At 40.5% G+C, this 22,137-nt stretch overlaps 1 protein-coding gene across 1 annotated transcript in view; it reads right to left on the minus strand.

Annotated features, from left to right (window-relative positions):
* Nucleotides 1–22,137, minus strand: part of itga1 (integrin, alpha 1) — a 64,619-nt gene that overhangs the window by 2,412 nt on the left and 40,070 nt on the right. The window contains exons 7-29 of the mRNA XM_084746626.1: nucleotides 21,716–21,864; nucleotides 20,176–20,326; nucleotides 19,884–20,058; nucleotides 19,189–19,262; nucleotides 17,240–17,387; nucleotides 14,810–14,955; nucleotides 13,543–13,686; nucleotides 13,164–13,415; nucleotides 11,752–11,882; nucleotides 10,238–10,413; nucleotides 10,009–10,160; nucleotides 7,249–7,359; nucleotides 5,327–5,403; nucleotides 3,901–4,027; nucleotides 3,727–3,804; nucleotides 3,536–3,612; nucleotides 3,005–3,094; nucleotides 2,651–2,753; nucleotides 2,404–2,520; nucleotides 2,184–2,282; nucleotides 1,344–1,448; nucleotides 1,084–1,179; nucleotides 852–965 (exon numbers count right to left, since the gene is read on the minus strand). Of these exons, the coding sequence (XP_084602752.1) occupies nucleotides 852–965; nucleotides 1,084–1,179; nucleotides 1,344–1,448; nucleotides 2,184–2,282; nucleotides 2,404–2,520; nucleotides 2,651–2,753; nucleotides 3,005–3,094; nucleotides 3,536–3,612; nucleotides 3,727–3,804; nucleotides 3,901–4,027; nucleotides 5,327–5,403; nucleotides 7,249–7,359; nucleotides 10,009–10,160; nucleotides 10,238–10,413; nucleotides 11,752–11,882; nucleotides 13,164–13,415; nucleotides 13,543–13,686; nucleotides 14,810–14,955; nucleotides 17,240–17,387; nucleotides 19,189–19,262; nucleotides 19,884–20,058; nucleotides 20,176–20,326; nucleotides 21,716–21,864 (2,892 nt within the window). The remainder of the gene's footprint in view (nucleotides 1–851; nucleotides 966–1,083; nucleotides 1,180–1,343; nucleotides 1,449–2,183; nucleotides 2,283–2,403; nucleotides 2,521–2,650; nucleotides 2,754–3,004; nucleotides 3,095–3,535; nucleotides 3,613–3,726; nucleotides 3,805–3,900; nucleotides 4,028–5,326; nucleotides 5,404–7,248; nucleotides 7,360–10,008; nucleotides 10,161–10,237; nucleotides 10,414–11,751; nucleotides 11,883–13,163; nucleotides 13,416–13,542; nucleotides 13,687–14,809; nucleotides 14,956–17,239; nucleotides 17,388–19,188; nucleotides 19,263–19,883; nucleotides 20,059–20,175; nucleotides 20,327–21,715; nucleotides 21,865–22,137) is intronic.

Genomic DNA, 22,137 nt, shown 5'->3' on the forward strand with positions numbered 1-22,137 from the left:
GTATTTGTTTATATTAGTAAGTAACCATGAGAGGATGAAGGATGATTCAAGACTCCTCTGCTTCACATCAGGATCCTGAATCATCCTGTCTGGATTTATTTCACAATAATGACCTGCTCACTCTACTTTATCCCTTACATGTTCGCCTCTGAAAGCATAAAGAACAGAAACAGGGAGGAACAGTACCTCTAAAACGCACTAATGTTATCACTCGCTGTTATTAACACATTATATCTCCTATGTTTAATCCATACAAACAAAACAAAGTGTAAAAAAAACACATCGGTGCAGGTCTATGATCAGTAGTTTAATAAAAGTTTTCAGGTCATGCAGTAAACTTTACATATAGTTTACTGTTGTTCAGAGGTTTATGAGAAGCACTGGGAACCTGATCTGCTCGTAGACGCTGTTCTTGAAGAAACTAGCTCTTCATCTTTTGTGAATATGTGTGAAAGAAATGCTGTTTTGTTTGGAATGATGATTGCAGAAAAAAGTTAATCTAGCAAGTGTGGAAATTGGACTATTTGATGGGAAAAATGGGAAATGTACTGGGACCCTGCATGGAAATTTTTTCCAAGGTAAGGACAAACGTGATGAATGTAAGCCTCCCTTTTTATTTGTTTGTTTGCTTGTAAACCTGCAAAGCTAACTCGATTTGTTTGATGTTTTATGGAGGATATTTACTTGGCTATACCTTTATTTGGACTAAGCTTAACCCCAGTTTGTTTTGTGTGGGAGCAGTATTTTTCATAATTAGATTTTTATTCCTATTCCTATTCCTATATTCTTTGACCAGAATCTATTACTCTAATTTTAAAGTCTTTAAATAACAAAATGAACTATAATATTACCTTCCAGAGAGCAAAGATGACGAGTGCTAAGATCAGCAGTCCTATCAGGATGCTGATGATGATGATCCAAAAAGGGATTCCTCCTAAAGTCTCCTTCGAAACCTGGATCTTCACCTAATCAGCACACACACATAAACAGTATGTAAAGTAAATGTACACATACTGTGCATGCAAACACATACAGTACAAGCAAACACATACAGTACAAGCACGCCAAAACTTTGTGACTTACACTTCTGGTCCGGTCACTGCTGCTCAGTTCAAACAGGTCTGCCTTTCTGATTCCCAGCGTGCCGTTCACCAGCATGTACAGACTGGTAAACTCGCCCTGAAAGACAAATCTCCTTTAAATGTCTGTCTGTCCGTCCATCAGTCGGGTAGCTGTTAGCCTCTCAGTTCTTCACTCCATAAGTCTGATAATTAATTTATTCCCATTCAAGACAAACCAAACACCAGAGGGAGCCAAGAACAAGCAGAAAAACTTAAACCCACCTTGATGAACGTGGGTTTCCACACTCTGAACGTGACGTTGACCTGACTGAGCTTCGCCTCAGGGATGGAGCAGCTAAATGATGCACAGAGGGAGTGTTCACAGGTCTGTGGAGGAGATCAAACACATAATAAGATGGAAGATCTGAACTATTGACATAAAAAAACAAGTCAAATCTGGTTTACTTTTTATTTACTTTGTGTATATTGTTTATTAATTTTCAAACATCCAAACTAGAGCTGCAATGATTAACTGATTATGAGCCGATCATTATATTAAATTAATCACCAACTATTCTGATAATAGATTAATCAGTAATTTCTTGAGAAAAAAACGGTATATTTTTGGGTTTTCGGCAAAACAAGACACCATTTTCTAACATTTTATGAGCTAATCGATTAATTGAGAAAATAATCAACAGATTAATCAATAATGAAAATAATGGTTAGCAGAGTGAGCTGCTCTCTGGCTCAGCGGCACACTCTGCAATGCCTAGGTTACAAAATGTGGATAAAAATACGTATTTATTGCCTTTTTACTGGGCATCAACCTCACGTTTGTGCATATATTGTCAAGAAAAACAGACTTAAAGCGTAAATAAATGCTTTATGCCGTCAGACACAGCTGAGACGTGAGATGCGAGGAGCTGGGCCGCACAGCTGGATGTTGTCCACATGTGCAAATTGGATTTTTAGGACCTCAGAGCAGACAAAGTCTTGGGGACCTCCTGTGATTTTGGGAACCAGTGGTCTAGAGGGTCAGTTTCCATGGTAACTCTGGTTCTCCTTCACGAAACAGAATGGTCTCACTGGTAATCTGTCAACACTCCTCAGATCACTCACCAGTAGGTAGACACTGAGTGTTTCTTTGTATGGATTGGGATATACAACTTCCGGGTTAATCTTCTGTGGGTTGATCCAACGTGACGCATCACATTTCACCTGCAGAGGAAGGAGAGGCAGATATGAAGGCGTCTCTGCCTGTTCAGACACATTTACAGATCTGCAGGTGTTCGTGTGTGCGTGTGTGTGTGTGTGTGTGTGTGTGTGTGTGTGTGCATACCTGCGGGCTGGTGGTGACGCGAGTCAGGTACAGTAAGTTGTTCTTCCGAGGCGACAGTTGAGGATAGGTTATTGTAAGGTCAAGGGGCGGAGTCACTATATCACCTGACTTATCCACCTGCACAGATGTGAGAGGCAGAGCGAAACAGAGGCAGGAGTGGTCTTCATTTTGGATTACCAAAAATCTGCATGCGGCTGTACGTTTATAACGATAAATCACAGGTGTGATCTCTGTCAGCGGATGTTACCGTGTAGCTGATGTTGACCTCCTCTCCAATGACCCTGGTGTCGTTGAACACACTGGCATATTGTTCACCCTCTTTTACCACAATGTGTTCATCCACAGGACGCCTAGAAGATGTGTTTTTTTTAAAAAAAGATCATATTAGATTTTATTCTTCTCAATCACAGCTTCACTTATAGACAGTTATTCATTTATTAAATATATATGTGACAAAGAAGAAGAATGTGTGGAATAAAGAAAGAAGATATCACTGGTTCTGCTGCATCAATTTAAATCCTTTCTTTTCTTTTTTTTTTAACCGTCCACTTTCTATCCAGAGGAGCAGTACACATAATCCATGAGGAGTGCAGCTACTCACACTGAGAATATGAGTCCGGCTTCATATTTCACAGGGATTGTGATTTGCACCGTGTTGTCATGCAGGGTGGAAGGCAGCTCTTCACTGTCACTGTGGGACATTCGAAAGCAAATCATTTGAAATGTGAAAATTCTGACAATTTGCACAGATGCAAAAACATTTTAAGACAAACAGCTTCAAATGAAAATAACGAGGTCTCTGCAGGTTTCAACAAGTTAAATTTAAGATTATTAAGACCCTTATAAGAATATTATAAATGCCATATAAGAGGTATTTTCATGTTCATACACAGTGTGTTTGTGGTTACTGGTTCATTTTGTAGTTGTTGCAACATGATCAATACAATTTGTTTTCCCAAAAGCAAGACTTCCGTTATCGCAACTTTATAAAAGTAACAACGGTTAAATCAGTTTTTATGACTGTGTTTAAGACATTATATGAGCCCTTAAATTCAGAATATTGGATTTTAGACTATGTAAAGACCCGAGGACACACTGAATAAAAAATAAAACACTGTGCTGATTCTCTCACCTTGTTGCTGTCACGTTGATCTGAATCACCTCCTGAATATGTTTAGGGTTGATCTGAAATTTCACTGTGAAATCTTCCTGTAGATTGCAGATCACATCATATCCTTAATTAGTAGCCGTGCAGGGAAAAACACAACTAATATATTGTACAGGCAGTATGAAGCCTGGATCCTAATGTGTGCAGAAACTAACCTCCACATTGTTTCCCAAAAACGGGTATCCAACACCACAATCCAGTTTAGTGTGGTTCAGATTGCAGTCCTTCTCCGGCTGATACGACAAAATAAAACATGCATCATCACACGCATGTCAGACTGTGTATTCTTAAATAACGCCGACAGAGGAGTACTAAACTAGAAACCTCACCTCTGCTTTGACGTAGTTGATGTTGGACGTGAAGCTGAGGATGACTTTAGTGTTGTATGCGTTGTCTTTTCTGTTTCTGATGTTGATGTTCACGTCGATCCTGTCTTTGTCTGTTCTGATCAGCATGCTGGAGAGGCGAGTGAAAACTGTCAGTGGTTGTGATGCACAGATCTCCCCACAAGGGTGCAGTCAAGCACTGGAGGAGCTTCTGCCAATAAAGCTCCAACTACTGAGCTGTGACCGACAACTTCAGTATTATGCTACAACTCTAACAAAGTCCGTCTGAAAATAATTCTCACATACATTCTGACAGAGTTATTGGTTGCTATAATTGTTCCTCCTGTCCATTCTGGCTCTGAAGAGATCTCTTCATAATGTAATTCTAATGTACCTGATGACAGACAAAACCCAGTCCCTCTTTTGTGCAACTGCATTTTGACCTTTAGCTTTGTTTTGCATCAGTCTGTCAGTCTAAATAAGTGGATTAGAGCTGCAATGATAAGCTGATTAATTGATTAGTTGATCAAAAGAAACTAGTTGCCAAAATATATTCACACTCAATTAATTGTTTCAGTCATTTTTCAAGCAAAAACATCAATCACTTGCTGATTCCCACTCCTTGGATGTGTAGATGTGCAGCTTTTCTTTGTTATTTTTTTTGGACGGTTGATTGGTTGCATTTTGAAGACGTCACTTTTGGCTCTGGGAAACTGTGCTGAGCATTTTTCACATTTTTTCACACATTATAAACTAAACAATTAATCTGATAAGTGTAAAAATAATAATCAGCTTGATCCATAATGGAAATAATCATTAGTCTCAGCCCTAAAGTGGATATCTTCCAAAGTAGTCTTTTTTATTATGCAATCCCCGCTTTGTGGACTTTTCCTCCACTGCAGGATGGCAGTGAAACACTGTCCGACTTTATTTGGCACGTCTGCCGAAACTTCATATTAACCTCAGCTGAACTCTGAAATCTATTTTTTGCACAGAAAGAGGGCTCTAGATTTTCCCCTTATCTCTTACACTGAAATTAGGGCTGCAAATCAGGATTGTTTTCATTACTGGATACATAGTTTGATGTTTATTTTCATGATTTATCAGTTACTGCCATAAAAGACAAAGAAAAGCAGCAAATTCTTACATTTAAAAGTTTGACATTTTTGCTTGAAAAATGACTGATATGAGTAACAGATAATCAAAGTAGTTGGCAACTAATTTTATTTTGACTGCTTAATTGATTAGTCGACTAAATGTTGCAGCTCTAATTGAAATCTCATTATGAAAGGATTTCTTTGTGGCCTGTATGAACAGGACCAACAATTACAGCGACCGATAACTGGTTCAGTGTACTTACAGTACGGACATACTGGTATTTCAGATCTGAAAAAGTCTTAACACGTCCTTTGATGATACTTCCACTTACCTTTTTACACTCGGCTCTGCTTTGAGAGAGAGATCAGCAATGCACTTCTCATCGCTTCCACAGTCCACTAAAGGAATCTACAAGACAGAGACGTAGGTTGTCGACATTAAGACGTGATAGTCGACATGTACTTTGCTTATTATTGCTTCACTTGGATGTTTGAGTTTCACTGTGCAGAATGATATATGTACAGAGTTTGACACTTGGAGGCTGTTTTCACTTGAATCTGGTGAAGAGGGAAAGTTTCTCTTTCATCACTTTAAATTAGAATTTATGATTCATGTATTCGAGTCAGATTTTATGACCTCAAAATGAGTTTGAAACATTGACATAAATAAGGATGGACAGCATGACTCCCCAAGTGAATCCAGAATATCTCAGTCGGTCCCTGGTGGCTGGCTGCAGGATAGGTCATAAATCCTGCCTCCTCCATGTTAACACATGGGCTAAAATCCAAAGTACATGTCAGGACACATTTTCTTATGATCAGCTTGGTTTAAATTAGTTATTTGATGCTATAAAATGGGGCTTCATGTCATGATTGACAGCTGACTTCTGCTCGCGACTGAGTCGACCAGGTGTGCACACAGGATCTCGAAACCCTGATCCACCCCTGATCACTACTGCTCAGATTTCTTGCTTTGAAACTGCAATGAACAAGGGCAATCTGGGTAATCTGGGTATATGAAATCATAAACCTACAGGAGAAGCCAGATGTAGCTAATTATCCTGATTACTTAGCAAGAGAGAGGAGAAACCAGGTGCAGCTACTTAGGGGTAGAGGGGGGCGGGGACTATTCACATATGCATGAAACTTGAATTCTAAAAGAAGGCAAGGTGTGGAGCTACATGTGAGCCATTATAACAAGGTATTTGAACTTATTTATCAAAAAAAACAACATATCAGATGCAATTTATTACTTCCCTCAGAGCATTTTATCATTTTTAGTGCTACTGGAGGTGGACTTTAATGCAATGCATTAGAGCGAACTGTCCCTTTAAGATTTTTTTGTATCTTAATATGCATTTAAACTATTTTTGAGGAGGATACTGAAACAATAAGGCTTTATAATATTGGGCTTCAGAAGCTCCTCTACAGAAACAAGCAGATATATAAATAGGCAGCTGTTACTATCTATTTGTTTATATCACTGAATAAAGGGGTGACCCCAGGTGACCTTAATTTCCTTTGACTTTTCCCCCGGAGTGTTTGAGGGTCACAGTCACATTTGTTCCCACTCTCAATGATCTCCCACCGGACTGTTCGGATCAACAGTGTCGAGAAAGGACCAGAGACAAGAATATCGTGTGCTGCACACTGCAGCTTCCGTTCGATGACTTCCCGCTTTCTGTGTGTGTGTGTGTGTGTGTGTCCCTTCTCTTCCTTTCAATAACAATAACAGGAGAGGTCTGAACAACGCTTCCTCGCTTAAGTGTCCGAGTGCAGCGGTGTGCATGGCTGCTGTGACCGTATGTGACACCGAGGCAGTCAGGATGCATTGGTGTTGTTTACTACACACTCAGGCTTTTAATTGCAGTCATTGTTGAAGCTGAATTCTCCTGTAATATTTTCCCTCTTTATCTGGACACATCACTCATTGCAACAATTATCTGGAAACACTCTTGTTAGAACAACTATGCATGTGGGAGTGTGGGAAGACTGTCCTGGCTGTTGGTGTTGAAACACTAATGCAACCCCGCGGAAACTCTGAAGGATGGCAGTCAGCTGTTGCAGATGCTAATGTGCTGTAACCAACGGGAACACCCCACTTCTTACTCTTGGATTATCAAGACGGACAGATGGAGGATGTTTGAGACGAGGTCCAAATCCTTCCTGTCTGTGACTCTGCTTACTGTTACTTGGCAGATAGTACTTAAAAGTGCTGAGAGAGACTCTTGTAAGTGGTATAAAACGGCCTTACTGTCTTATTGATGGATCTGGGAATGCTTTCATCCAGGACGGGGCCTTGGTCCTCATCAGCGAGTGCAAACTCCAGGGACACCATGAGAGGGTCTCGGAAGTCCGGCCGGGCCTGTTGAGGAAAAGAGGACAGGCGGAGCAGGACAGAAGAGGGAGAGGAGAAGGAGGGAGGAGGATGAAGATGATGAGAAAGAGAAATAAGCAATCAGGATAATCTCTTGATTGTATTGTAAATTAATTGTATTGTAAATCTCTTGTGAGTATTAGTAATCATCATTAGTAATGATGAGAGTTGAGCAAAAAAGTGCGATATTTGGCTGTTTTCTTGTCGGAAAAGACCGTCTGACGGCAAGGTAAAGCGATGAAAATATCCTAAATACAGCGTACACTTAAACTGATACTGAGTTTTTTAGATTTACCTTCTATTAAGTGGCTAAAATACGTTTTGCCGCTGACCCTGTCCACAGCTGTTCATTGCTTAGCTTCCATGCAGGTACTCCTCTCTGCTTCTCCAAACTGGGGTGGTTGCTGACTGCCATCTACTTTAGATAACACCGGCTATCAATAAGTTCCTCATACTATCCCACTACTCCTACACACTCATGGTCCGCTCACACAGGTGTTTTCACTTATTTGGCTGTTTAGACATCTACTCATCATAACAATGTGGGCGTCTGCCTTGTTTTGTTCAAGTCATATCTCTCAGACTGTAACTATGAGCAACCGAGAGAAAAACGTTCACATCAGCGTCTGAGATGTGATTCCAAGTTGGAGACATCAGGAATTTCTGACAGTGATCACATCTCCCTCTTGGCGAAAAGAACTACAGAAATGCCAAAGTCTCCATCGCTGGCAGTTACGCTGAAATAAAATCCAATTTTAACACTAATGCAATCAATTCCTCTAATTGAAAGTTTGCTTGTACCTGGTGTAACTTAACATAGCACTGGAAAAGTCAGTGTTACTGTTTTGTTAGCAGAAAACAGGTCTAATCAACCCGAATAACTGAAAAAACCTGTGTGACAGGGCTTTTAAATGATTGAAACATGAGCTGCTTCACACTGCTGTATGGCATGTAGTGTACTGTGTAGGCTCAGTAAGGAATAAATATGGGTCTTTCTTGAATATGTGCCAAATTGTGATTAAAACAGAGGGAAATACATGAGGCTGAACATGCTGCATCTTAACTTGAGCACATTACTCTGCAAAGATTGTGCCTGTTGTTTAAAACACGTTAGAGAGTTATCATACTGTCTAAATGTAATATTATGTTTTTCACTACCATGTGCAAAATTACTTTTTCAATATAATATGCAATATTACTTTTTTTAACTTCATGTGCATCATGTGCAATGTTACTTTCCTAACATTTCGATATCGTGAAATATATATATATATATATGCTTTGAAGCTAGATACTGTGATGACTTAGAATACACTGGATGCTCTGCTTCAACACACACTGAGCGCAGCAGCTTCAACACACACTGAGCGCAGCAGCTTCAACACTTGAATTAATTTGTGATACATCTGCTTTTGTTTCGTTCAGTTGTTGTTCAGATTTGCTCAGGTAAGATAGTTGTGGTACCGTCTGTATCCCTTACAAACCCTCCGACCCCCGAAGACCTCCGAGCTGGACTACGAGGAAAGTTTCTGTGCAAACTGGAACACTGGAACAGAGCAGGTATTCATGCTCGACACACACAGCAACAACAGCTGTTTCTGCTGATTAGTTCCTCTGTCTCTCGCCTCGGGGCAGCTAATCATAGAAATCCAGTGCTGGAGTGAACGGCTAGAATGAGAAACTTTGCACATATGGCTTTGAAGGATTCATGTTTATAAGAGGTTAAATCAAAGTTTAGCTTTACATAATGTTGCACCAAACTTTAAACTAGATAAAAATTAATAAAGATTAAATTCAAACCTCAGTTTAGATATTAGGTTGTTTGATACCTAGCAGTCCCGACAGCACTCAGTCTCATTTTTAATTTATTTACTTATGTTAATTTGGGTAAAGATGCATCTCCACATTGATTAAACTCAATTGGTTTCCATCAGTAAACTTGGATTTACTAAACAGAGATTGGTTTTTAATTGTGCAACAGAGCTCTGCTTAATTTCAAAGCTGGGTTTGCTCATTTTAAATCTAGTTTTGCTAATCTAAGAACTAATGCAAGACATCTTTTTTTGGTGCCACCTACTCTAAATGTCTGTTGCTGGAGAGCGATTAGTTTTACAGTAGGTGGTGTAGCTATAGCTAACAAAGTTTTCATCCGTGATGAACAGTCTGTGATGGGCTTGTAGGGCCAATTACAGCAATTTTCCTTGACCTCAAATGTCACTTTGTCACATTCTCAAAACACCTAATCTACTCGCTCATCGTCTATTGTTCATTTTTCTCATTTTCCTCTCTCTCTGACTCTCCAAGTGCCTGCAGATGATTTATCACCCAGAGCAGCACGGGGCTGTACACGGCATGCTTTGATCAGGACGGGTCTGTTTCATGTTAGAACCAAGGTTTTCCTGCTCTGCATAAGACCACTCACAGCTTTGTCCCGTCTCCTTTTTGGCTCAAAACACCATTTACATATCCAACAGGCCAAGAGCATAACTTTCATGAATGAACGTCACAGAAACTGAAGGAATCCAGTGGATCTGAATGCTGTTTCTTGTGGATACGGGGCTAAACGTATAGTTTTCAGAGTGGATTTAATGACACATAAGAAGCCCATGTGTACATCATAAAGATCAGAGCACTTGCCGACATCACGAAGGTTTCTTGCACGCATTTACTCTCTCTGTGTTTGATGCTGAAGGTCCTGGTAATCCTGCGATCACTTTTATCGTCCGTGTCAATAAATGAGGCCCTGGCTTTTGCACGCAGAGCATCCAGGGTCAGATCGTAGCGGATCTCTGCAGAAGAAACCACAGAGTCATTAAAAGAATTTTGAATGAATGACTGAATCAACATAGGATGCTGGATGGCTCACCTGCAGCAAAGTTTAAGTCCTGCTTGTCCGATTTGATGCTGTAGGCGAAACACACCTCAGCCTTCACACACGCAGATTTGCGTCCAGCATGTTCACACTGATACTGAGCCTGCTGCAGGTTGATTTTCACAGGATCGAAGGTCATGTTGGCATGCAGCTCTGCAACATCTCTGGACCTGGTGAGATGAAACAAACATGCCAACTTTTAGAAAACAGTATATTGTACTTAAAGGAGAAATCTGTAGTATATTTACTGTTTTAAATCATAAAAGAGATAAAGATTAAGGAAACAAGCTTAGTTGAAATACTGGCTTCTCTGACAACAGCACTATAGCCAGTATGTTCCCCTTTGAAATTTCCATCACAGTCAGACGTTTCTGCTTTTGTTTGCCTGTTAAAATTAATGCTGAATGAGTTAGTGTCTGTTTTTGAGTTGTAACAAATCATCAATAATCTTTTAGAAGGAGTAGATGTTTATAATGGTAAAATCGTGCAATATGTTAATGGAGTTTGGCAGACAGTGAGACAGGCAGTCACTTAAATCAAAGGACAGGGAGGGGGAATCAACTCCCTTCAACCGTAGACTGAATATTTTTACAGCACAATATATAAAAAGCCTGTTTTGTCAGGTAATATATATTATCAGTGTCTGATAATCAATAATGACACATTAATGATGGCTAATACCTGCTTATTTATATATATATATATATATATATATATATATATATATGAAAGAATGTGTCAGTAAAACATTCGCAGCCAAGATGTACTTAACACAGTTCAAGGTCTGCTTACTTCTCACTGGAATTTTAACAGCCAGGAGAAATATCCTTCAGCAAATATCCATTACAGGATCATGAAACTGCCAGAAAAAATTGATGACTAAAACAAAAGAGTCTGACTGATTAAATCTCGACTAAAACGAAACAAAAAGACTAAAATGTGACTTTAACTACAATTTTCAGATTGAAACTAAATTTAAAATTCTTGTAAAAACACTGTTGTGCAGAAAGAAACAAGAAACGGATGCATCTTGAACATAAACTTGGCCTCAGCTCTAAATATCCAACTGTTGAGCTTTCTAAAACACAGCCAACAGTCCAGGAAGAACCAGTCGCCTGCTGCCAAATCCTTTTTAAACTCTAAGCCTCTTGGGAGATGGAGTTTTCACACAGTTTAGTTGAGCCTCTGCCAATAGAAACTGTGGGAGAAGCTCTGCCTGGGAAGTGAAATCATGGTGTGGGCTGATGTTTCGCGGGTACGCTGGTGTCCAACGGTATGGAGCCAGAGGTTTTAACAGAGCGATCATTAGGAAGTTGTTGGTCTCAAGCCTACAAGCCCAGCGGGACGCGCACAGCTGTCCAAACCCGAGTAAGACAATGTATAACGGACATGTGTAAGATGATGTCTGCGGGATACAGACGCTGCTGCTGCTGCTGCTGGTAATGATTCAAGTGGAATGTGTAGCTTTAGGAGTGAATGTTTGTATGTGAGGACGGGTCATGTCTCACCAGAATAGCGAAGCCCCTCCCAGACCTCCTATAGTAACATCAGTGATTCCGTCCCCGTTTAGATCCATGATTCCATGAATGGACTGACCGAAGAATTTCACCTTTTCACCGTCTCCACCTGCAGGGATGCGCTGCAGAGACACCACAGGACCAATTAGAAAACATTAAAGGAAATGTCACCTTTATTTCAATATGACATACTTTCCAAAAATGATTCTACTGAGGCTCCAAGGGACATGCTAACTGATCCACCCTAAGTCCCCTCGCTCTGTGCTGCAATAGTGGAATAGTGGAACCTTGATCAAATTTCTCCTTTCCTGTTTCTTGTCCTACTTAGCTTTGTTTTAGACTCATCTATGTCAAGCTAGCTATTGTTTTGCTAGCAGTATTTTTTTCCCCAAGAATGTACTGCCTAGTCCCACCCTACGGTGCTGTGATTGGCTAGTACTCATCGTCGCAACAACTTTTACTTGTAACACAGAAAGCAGCCACCAGCAATAGTCATTAAGACTAACTGCACAGGGTTCTACACTGGGGTCAACTCTGACCTAACTGACCTGCATGTTCATCTACGCATGCTGGCTTGTTTCAATGCGTGAGGCTGACTTTCACCACGGTTATGCTGAGTGAGTTATTATGACAACGATCATGAGTCATGTCACTGTATTTATTCAAAGCAGAGTACTAAGACAAGGAGCTAAATCAAACGGAAGAGGAAAGACCAAGAATGGAGGAAGAAAGGTAACAGGAAATCTGTGGTGCTCCTGCGCTCACTGTTCTCCACAGCTGACTGAGGTGGAAAACTTTTCCTACCCACAGTGGGACCTGTAGACGCCAGACTTGAAAAATCTGGGTCCATGGGTGAGAGCGATCCCAGCTGTGTAACTAAGGGTCCTTCACACCTAACTTCTTTGATCCACGCTTTTTTGGAAAATTACAAGTATGAACTCTCCCCTGGACAACAAACCAAACAACTGAACCTTGGTCAGACAAGAAACCACAACCTTTTTGCTGGAAAGTGAAAGTACTACCCACTGTACCACCGTGACATCCCAGTGGGAAAGTTAGCTAAGAGAAAGAGCCTGAAGATACATGAATGTAGATCCAGGTGGCTACTTTCTGTGTTTAAGTTTGGTCACACTCAGAGATAAGAGTTTGAAATGATTCCTGCAAAAATCCTGTTAATCTATAAATCTGTGGGAGGCTTGTGCAGCTTGCCTTGATAGACTTTGTTGCATCCTCATTCCCTGAATCTCTATAATTGAGGTGGTGAGCCCAAAGTTAGCATGATTCATAGAGCATGGTAAATACACCAGGCTCACATAAAGAGAATTTTCTTTGAATCTAAATAAACAATCAGAGACCTTTTTTTTTATTAATGGTTCAGTGAGTGGCACTGAAACTGTTCTCACCTGTACATATTTCTCTTTCAGCGACTTCTTATCTCCATGATAGATGTAGACAGCCCCTCGGTGGTCGTTCTCAAAAGGTGCACCGATCGCCACGTCATTAAACCCGTCAAGGTTGAGATCCGTTACTGCTGCGATGGCCGTACCAAACCGGGCACCACATGGTTCATTTTTATTAGTGCAGACTTCTGAGCGGGCCGTGCAGCAGGACTGATTGATGGGCTTTAACGTAAACTCATGATCAAACAGGCCGTCCTGGTAATGGAGAAAATAAACAAGTACACAAGGGCCATCACAATCTTTTCAGAGTGAACTTCTGTGGAATCTGATAAAAGCTCTTTCACACAAATACGCAAAATACATAATTTTCAATCTTGTGTACCTTGTTAAGTTTGTAAACGTAGACTTGTCCCTGCTCGTCTCTCTCTGTGCCCATGTACATTGGCGATCCAACCAGGAGTATATCAGTGTAGGAATCCCCGTCCACGTCCAACGTCTGCAGGACGCTGCCAAAGTAGGAACCAATCTGCACAGAGAAGCCAGAAATCATCTGTTAATTTTAAACACACAACTGAAGCACAATTGTCACTTATCAGACCTTTACAGACGGGTTTCAGACCAAGGTTATCCATGAGATGCGGTGCACGAGACTGGGTAGAAAACAAAGCAGCTTATCAGAGTTTATGGGTAGAGTTTTGTGCCTTAAACTGCACAAATCACACAAGTAAGAGGTCGGAATTTCGAAGTTGAAGTTTCCAACTTCCGACCTCAAAGTGTTCCAGGTGCATGAGGCCAAAAGTAGACAAAAAACATAGCTGACTGTGACAAAATTTATGAGTGTCATTGGCATTCAGCGGTGCAGCCTCTTTGCATAAATGGCGAGAGGGAAAAACGGCGTGAGGTGACATTGTGAGTGCTGTCATTGTTGTGTGACGTCAGACAGCTGCTTCTTCATGAAGTTGGGGTAGATCGATTTACCCAAGTTAACAAGTAGGAACTTTGACTTTGAGTGGCGTTCTATTGTACTCTTTCATGTAGGAGGAGGGAAAATTTAGCTTAAAAGGACAGTTCACCCAAAAATTAAATTAGATGCACTCTTCTTTCTGCGCAGTGATACGGTTGGCGGGTGTAGTTTGGTAGAAAGAAAATTGCTCCTACATGAAACTGCTCGCAACAAGCTCTGTGAATTCTCTTGAATAAACGGGTCATGAGCTGTCCAGTTTTTCAGATGTATTTTTTGGCACCACAAGCTGAGCGCCATTCATTTCTGTTAGATTCGAGAAGAAACAGACATCTCTACAGCCGATATCTGCAAAACTCTCACACTAGAATAATCCTGTTTGATAAATAGTACCACATAGCACTACTACTGTCCCTTTAAACATTATTTTGACTGGTCTTCAGCAAGTTGCTTCATTTCTAAATACACTAAATACAAATAATGTCCATAATTACACTGTAGAGACATTCCCAAAGGGATCAGTGCAGTCTTATTTAGAGTTTATTAGCAAGTGTAAAACCAGACACTGGGTCGGGTTAGAATATGTTCCAGATCCTTAAGTATCGTATTTCAGCTTTCAGACATATTGATGAAAAAAATAAACAGAGGAACGGAGGCTCATCCAGACACCAAAGTGAAGAAGACTCACCTGTTCTCCTTTCAGTATCTGCGAGACGACAATTTTGTTCTTTTCATCCAGGCGATAGATAACAACCCGGCCTGTGTGGTTGTACCGCGGAGCACCTGTGATGTACAGCACTCCATCAGGGGTGGAGGCCGACTGGACATCATAGCCTGAAGACACACGTGGATACTGCGTTAATTCAAATCATACATAAACAGACATCATAAGGACTGTGTCACAGTGTATACACACGTAACAATGCCATGAGAAAAACACACTCTGGTTCTCTTTGTGGGATATTTTTAAACACCTCTACAGCCAGCTGTTTACATCTCCGTGTGTGTGTAGAGGAAACTATAAAACACTCCTGGAAACTGGCAGCGGCGCACACACTCGCAGACAAACACACAAAGGCTGTGTGTGCAGTCAGACCTTTAGGTATGAGGACGTGCCAGCAGCTGAGTTTACAGTACGCGAGCCTGGACCCACCAGCGCTCTTTCTAATGACATGTTGATTAAATAACTTGATATTAAGATGCTGCGGTTGCTCGACGAGCCATAAAAGGCAGCGGGACAGAGAGGAGAGTCTGTGTGTGTTATTTATGTGACAGAGACAGAGAGAGGCATCTGCTGTCAAAGTTAGACAAATTACATATCTTACTCCCCCGTCCAACAGAAACTCTATATTTATTCTGCAGCTGTGAAATTTCACTTAATCCGTTGAAAGAGCCAGTTTATATCTCTGTCTATCTCTGTTTAATACAAAAGCAGTCAGCTCTCATAGAGCTGTTCATGCAAGTGTGAAAAGTTCCTGAAAAACTGGTTCAAATCTTAAGTATTTTACTATCATATTAAACATTAATAAATAAATAAGCAACCATTAGTTTAAGACATTTTAAAGTATCAATTTTAATCAATTAGTTAAGAATTAACAATAAAAAACTCAGCTAATCTGCCTGGATGTGATCATATCTGATTAACAGTAACAAAGTAGCAGCCCTCTAACTGTCATCAGATTCTCATTCAAATGTTGCTCAACTCTAACTGGTGCGCAAAATTATGTGACATAAACTTTTCATAAATTAGCCCCCATTCATTTAAAATCGGTGAGGAAAAAATGAAGAACTCAAAAATCTGGATTTAGTGTAAAGCCACTCTTTCAAACTGTTGGCAGGACATCAGACTTTCCCTTGCGAGGCAGCTGGATTTGCAAGATCACGAAATCACGCGAGAATCTGTCTGTTATCTGTCTGTGCCCACACCAAAAGTGATGCAGCCAATCAGCATCCTAGGAGGGATTACAGACAGCTACAGGCTACGGGTTTTAGGTGTGACGACAGCAAGAAGTGTCCGTGGAAGCGACTCGTCTCAAACAAACAATGGTGGCTCCTGAAGAGGTTAGCTTAAATACTGCAATAGCATCATTTACATCAGAACTGGAGAGTGTTTCTTCACTGAGCAAAGAACGGCACTAAAGGCTTTTTTTTTTTCAACAGAAAAGACTCAGCAAGGCCTCAGCAAGAGTTTGATCTGACTGGTTAAAGTTAGCCCGTGTTAGATGTGATAGACAGATGATTCATACAATCAAATGTTTTTTTGAAAGTGCCTGCCCTTTTCCAAACAGTTTCTAAGGACATCGTCCCAGATGGTTGTGTGTAACAAACCACCTGGAATGTCACGTTACACCAAACTACAAGTAAGGCCATTATTTCTCTTTCTCTATTATGAATTATTATGTTTGTAAAACTTTCCCACCGCCTGCAAAAGTCCTTTTTATGACCATTAGGCTGAGCAGCAAAGGTTCACTCAGGAAGACCATACTTTTGCATGTTTTGGCCTGTAGTTTATTCTTCTTACTGTTTACTCCTCTCATGCATGCTCACTCTTCCAGCTATCATTAGTGTTATGAGCAGATCCATCAGCTGGTCACTTCTATCCAATCCATCCAAGCACACCTTTATAGTCAGCCTATCATCTTGCTGCTGTCTTTTTAAATGTTTCTCTCTCTGTTTGTACTCCTTCCTGCTGCTGTGCCTCTCCACCTCCCCATCTCTGCGCAGTCTTTCCCAGCAGAGTCAGCAGCCTCCACCCCCACCAGTGTCCGGACTCCCTGGGAGGATTTATCTTGTCACTGCTGAGTTCAGGCGCCCCTCGATAACAGAGATCTCCCTAAGCGCCAAAGACCTTCTGTCAAGACTAATCATCACATATCATTTCTGTAATAACATTTATCTTTAGTCAGTTGTCTCCTGATTGAAATATTCATGCACAGTGGGCTGCTCAACGAGGAAGCTGGAAACTAAACAACTTTTTTTGGCTCATGCTTAGGGAGCAATTTATAATGCATCCATGGTTCTTACAGAACCCCATCGCTCACGCTGGTTGAAAAAATATGAGAATCTGGTTGAGAGAATATGTTTTCAGGGCTTTAAAAGATGTTAAGAGTCAACTCACCAAGGTACCCTGCGAGTCTTTCATACCCAGCTTCGATCTTTGGGTCGTAGAACTCAGTCTCTCCTGGAATGACTGTTGTTCCAGCGGTGTGCATCACCACTGTCCCGTTCCAGTCGTACGCTCCCACTGCTCCCAGTAACACACCTTCCTACAGGAGACAACAGAGCCGATATCAGGAACCGTCAGATATGAGAACAGAAGAAGTACTCAGATCCTTTGCTGAAGTAAAAGTAGTGATGAACCACAATGTAAAAATACTCCAATACAAGTGAAAGTTCTGCATGTAAAATATTATTAACATTATAAAAAGTATTACTGGGAAAAATAAATACAATACATACATTGTTGGAATGTTATTACTGATGGATTAAGATGTAAGGACGAAGCTGTATTTAATGTTTTAGCTAGTAAAAGTTGAGGTTATATAAAATACTTGATATGCTTTTGGGTGGATTTATCTATAAAAATTTAATTTTATTTGTTAAAAATCAATTTGTATCTAAAATCCGAACCTGCAAAGTAACTAGAGCTGTCAAATAAATGTAGTGGAGTAAAAAGTACAATATTTCCCTTTGAAATTTAGTGGTAGTTTTATTGGTGGTATTTAGAGTTTTTATGGTATAAAGTAGCATAAACTGTGAATACTAAATATAGATGGTACCTCTAAATTAGTTGTATAATTAAGCCCAGAACTACAGCACTATTTAAAAAGACCTGATAATATACATACTGCTGAAAAATGTAGTCAGTTAACTGATAAACATTATTTGAACAAATTTGATAATCAATTAACCATTTAAGTTATTTATTAATTCAAGACAGTTTATTTATAAAGCATGTTTCATATAAAGAGGTAGATTCAAGGTGTTGTACAGAGAAGCTAAAACAACAATATTAAAAAGAGCAAAAGAAAAAGAGCAAGACAAACAAGATAAATCTAATAAAGACTAAGATAAAAGTAAAATAATACCTTAATAAGACTTTAATTTTTCTTTGTTGGGAACAAAACACACGCTTTAAAGAGGATAAAATATGGAATAAAATGAAAATGAACAAAACTGTAAAAATATAGAAAAAAGTAAATATGCAAAATCACGTAATCAGTCTTTTTGTTGTATACAGGAAACAGAGTTATCTAATAGGAAGAGGAAGGGTCAAACAGGACATAACATGTGTCATTACTCACAATGAACTGCGTCAAGAGGCTCTTTCCCTCAACTGACCATTACAACAAGGCCTCACGTGTTTAACACACAGAGGAACGACTCAGTTCGTTTGTGTCTGGTTTTGTAAAGTTCAATGAGCCGCTGCAGGCGGGGCAGGGAGACGGTGCACAGCGATCGAGGAGGTGATAAACATGAGTCAGGAGGAAGAGCAGCGTAACAGGGGAGGCTGTTTGTTTTAAAATAGACATAGGAAATACCTAATGAATGAACTCAAGAGGCGTGTGGAGGGTCAGAAGCAGGCGTGTTGTTTTTAACCGTAGCGAACAAACAACTGATTCAAGCTTCCCTCGGTGCGTCTCGTGCTGTACACGTCTCGTGTCTGTGTCTTGTCTGTCTTTCGTGCAATCAGACAAAACACGGTCAGTCTGAAGTCTGAGCAGAGAGGACAGAGAGGGTCTGTGTCTGGAGGCTTCCGCTGACCGAGGTGAATCACCAAAGGCTTGGAGATACAGCAGAGATAACAGCGTGGTGGCATTGTGTCTGGATGATTCACTAGTAGAGAAAACATCCATGCCAACACATACTGTACACTCAGATAAAATAAACGGTTCCTCTTAAAACTTAACGCCTACAGACGCGTGAACCTCGCTGCAATCTTAAGATGTGGTACACTCATCTCAACATCAGCCTGGTTCAGCGATTTTACAGTAAGTCACTGACTTTCATGTTGCAAATATGGTATTTGTTTACTCCTCTGAGATAAATAATTGGATTTAGACTTACTTGAGAAGTGTGTGCACTGAAGCCAGCCTGGGACATCTCCATCTCGAAGGACGAGGTGAAATTGCCGGTCGTAGCTACAGAAGAAAAAGTTAATTTTAACCTTTTTATATCAAAAGAAATATTACATAATTAAATGTTGTCATTAATGATTTACCATTGAATCAAGAGAGTATTCACTGAAGAAAATTAACACACTGATCTCTTTAAGGGAATATTGTGGTAATATATGTCCTTATTCATAACCAAGTGCTGCCTCTACATAAGGTTGTGTTTACTGTATTCATGAGAAGAGTCAATATGAATGCCCTCCTCTTGTGGTATTCACAACCTCTGAAGTGGAAATTTTTCTGAGCTCAGGAGCTGCGATGTGTTAACCTTTGGTGGTCAGGTAAAGTTCATGCCAGCTGAATGTCTGGTTTAGTTTTTTAGTCCACAAAACACTGCTGGAGTTTCACAGGAAAAAAGTGTTGCAGAATCTCACAAACAATGGAGGTGAATGGTGACCAGGTGAGCAGTATGGAGGCAGTTTATGTTTTCTTGTTTGAACACTGGTCACCATTAACTTACATTGCTTGGGAGATCCTGCAGCACTGTTTTCCTGTGAAACTCCAGCAGTGTTTTGTGGACTAACTAAGGTAGGTGAACACGTAAAACTTTTTGAGCATGCACACGTCCGTGTGTGTTTACAGTGTTACCTTCCAAGGCAAAAATCCTGCTTCCCAAAGCTTCCACGATGCTCAACAACGCCACCTCATCAGACACGTTGAAGAAGTGCTCTCGTAACGGCTGACTGGAGATCGACTCAATCTCCTTGATGAATTTCTGCACTTCTTCTGAACTTTTGTTCTGACGATTGTAGTCTCCCAAAACCTGGAAACAACAACAAACCACCTTGACAACACCTTCCCTTAATCTTATTTTAATAATGTTACATACTTGATCTGTCTTGTACTTCTTCTAACTGACACAAAGCTAGTTTGTACTCACGGCAATGCCAAACCTCTCGATGCCATCTTTGTCACACTCTCCGACGACCTTGTTAAGATTATGGAAGTCATGTGACTCTCCGTCAGTCACAATCACCATCACTTTCTTCACCCCAGCTCGTGCTCCACGCTCCGGCATAAATGCCTCCTTCCTGGTTCGTAGAAATGTTCAAAATTCAGTCAAAAGAACTTCTGGAACACCTGCTGAAACTGAGCATGTTGGTTATTTCACTTTCATGAGACTCGTGGAGGTTTGTTCACACAATGCAACTTGACTGTTGTCGGAGATTTGCGTGAGTTATGCTAGTAGCAGCTCATGTAGACCTAAGCTGCCCATTTCTAGACCACAAGTTTCACATCAGCATTAAGGTTTAGCAGTGAAGTTGAAGTGGCAGTAAAAGTACAGTTTGCCCATAAATAAACACTGCAGAAGAAGTCCAAGAAGTCTTGCTTCCCAGCTGCTCCACCTAGGTTGCAAAATATAGATAAATATTTTCATTCAGTGACTTTTTATTGGGCTTCAACCTCGGCCTCAATAGACTTGAAGCGTAAATAAATGCTTAAGGTTGCAGATAGAGACATAGCTGAGATGCAAGATGCACTGAGCTGGTACAGGCACCGGCATGGATGAAAATGAGAGCGTTTTGGTTTCATGAGTGAAAAACATCTCTGACTCACTTGAGGTTGAAACAGGGGGTTAACAAGTGCTGAAGTGCTGCGGAGGCTACAGAGGTCTGGTAAGCTCACTTCTTCCTAACTATCACTAGCTAACACCACTTGAGGACATCTGTCAGACTTTCTGCAGCTCCCTCTGCAGGCACAAAAGGGATATGTGTAATTGCTGAAATTTCACTTTAAGCTTAGCTTTTGCAACAAGAAAAAATCCACCATGTCTGACCAGATACATGCTGGACCAATCCTAGAGCTTCTGCTTCATAGTTTGAGAAATTTGACCAATGACAGCCCAGTTAGAGATATAGGATAGCCAATAGGAATGATTCATGCTTATGTTTAAATTAAGAAGCCTCTATGAGTCCATTGTTAAGTCTATTTAAAACGACACTGTCCCATTCAAATGCCTGTTAAAGCTGCTGGAAATCTGGCTTGAAATAGTAAAAATGCAAATACGTCATCATGGTTACAAAAAAAGTGAAAATAAGCATTTATGTTAGAAAACCAACTGAAAAAATACATCTCATTTTGCTGTTCTGACCATTTCTCAAGACTCTGTAGGAGTGTTTGAGGGACAACTGATTGTTTTATGATTGAGTCATGGAATTAATTGCGTATTTGTCCAGCCATAATCACGCTTAATTCAAACCAAAAATCAGGAAAGTTTATTATTATTTGGATTAAAAATAATTTGCAAAACTTTTTAGATGCTTTGTATTGTGTACATAAGTCCTAAATTACACAGTTTGAAGGCTATTGTGGATTTGGGTTTCCAGTGGCTTTAAATCTTGCCAGACCATAATGATTTGTATTGTGGCCCGGCGTTGCCAGGCGCACCCAAATAAAGGGGAGGGGTTAATGTTGAGTACCTGGCAGTGTCGATGCCCAGGAAAGTCATGGTCTTGAAGCCGGTCTGCTGAGGAAGCTCTTTGACGAATTCCAGCAGATCAGGAGTGTTGTCGAACTGGCTCAGGTTGACACGGTGAGTCACGGTTTCACCATAGGACACTATTCCCACCTGGAAAACACGCACAGACACACACACATTTTTCATATAAACTTTACCCTACATTAAATTTATTTTTCCTTTTCTCTCCCTCTGCGTTCGTCTCTTCTCTGCGTCCCCTCCCAGACAGTCTGCTGAGGATGTGGTCGGCTCTGGTGGGGCTGATATGACACAATGTTCTTTATACAGAAGGCAGAGGACTTCAGCAGCCATGGAAGATGTGACTTACAACCACCGGGCTCCACAGCGAGGAGACTTTCCAGTGTTTCCCTCTGGAAAACTCCA

Source organism: Lutjanus erythropterus, chromosome 20 (genome assembly GCF_056507025.1).
Source record: "Lutjanus erythropterus isolate fLutEry1 chromosome 20, fLutEry1.hap2, whole genome shotgun sequence".
In the NCBI taxonomy this organism is placed as follows: domain Eukaryota; kingdom Metazoa; phylum Chordata; class Actinopteri; order Lutjaniformes; family Lutjanidae; genus Lutjanus; species Lutjanus erythropterus.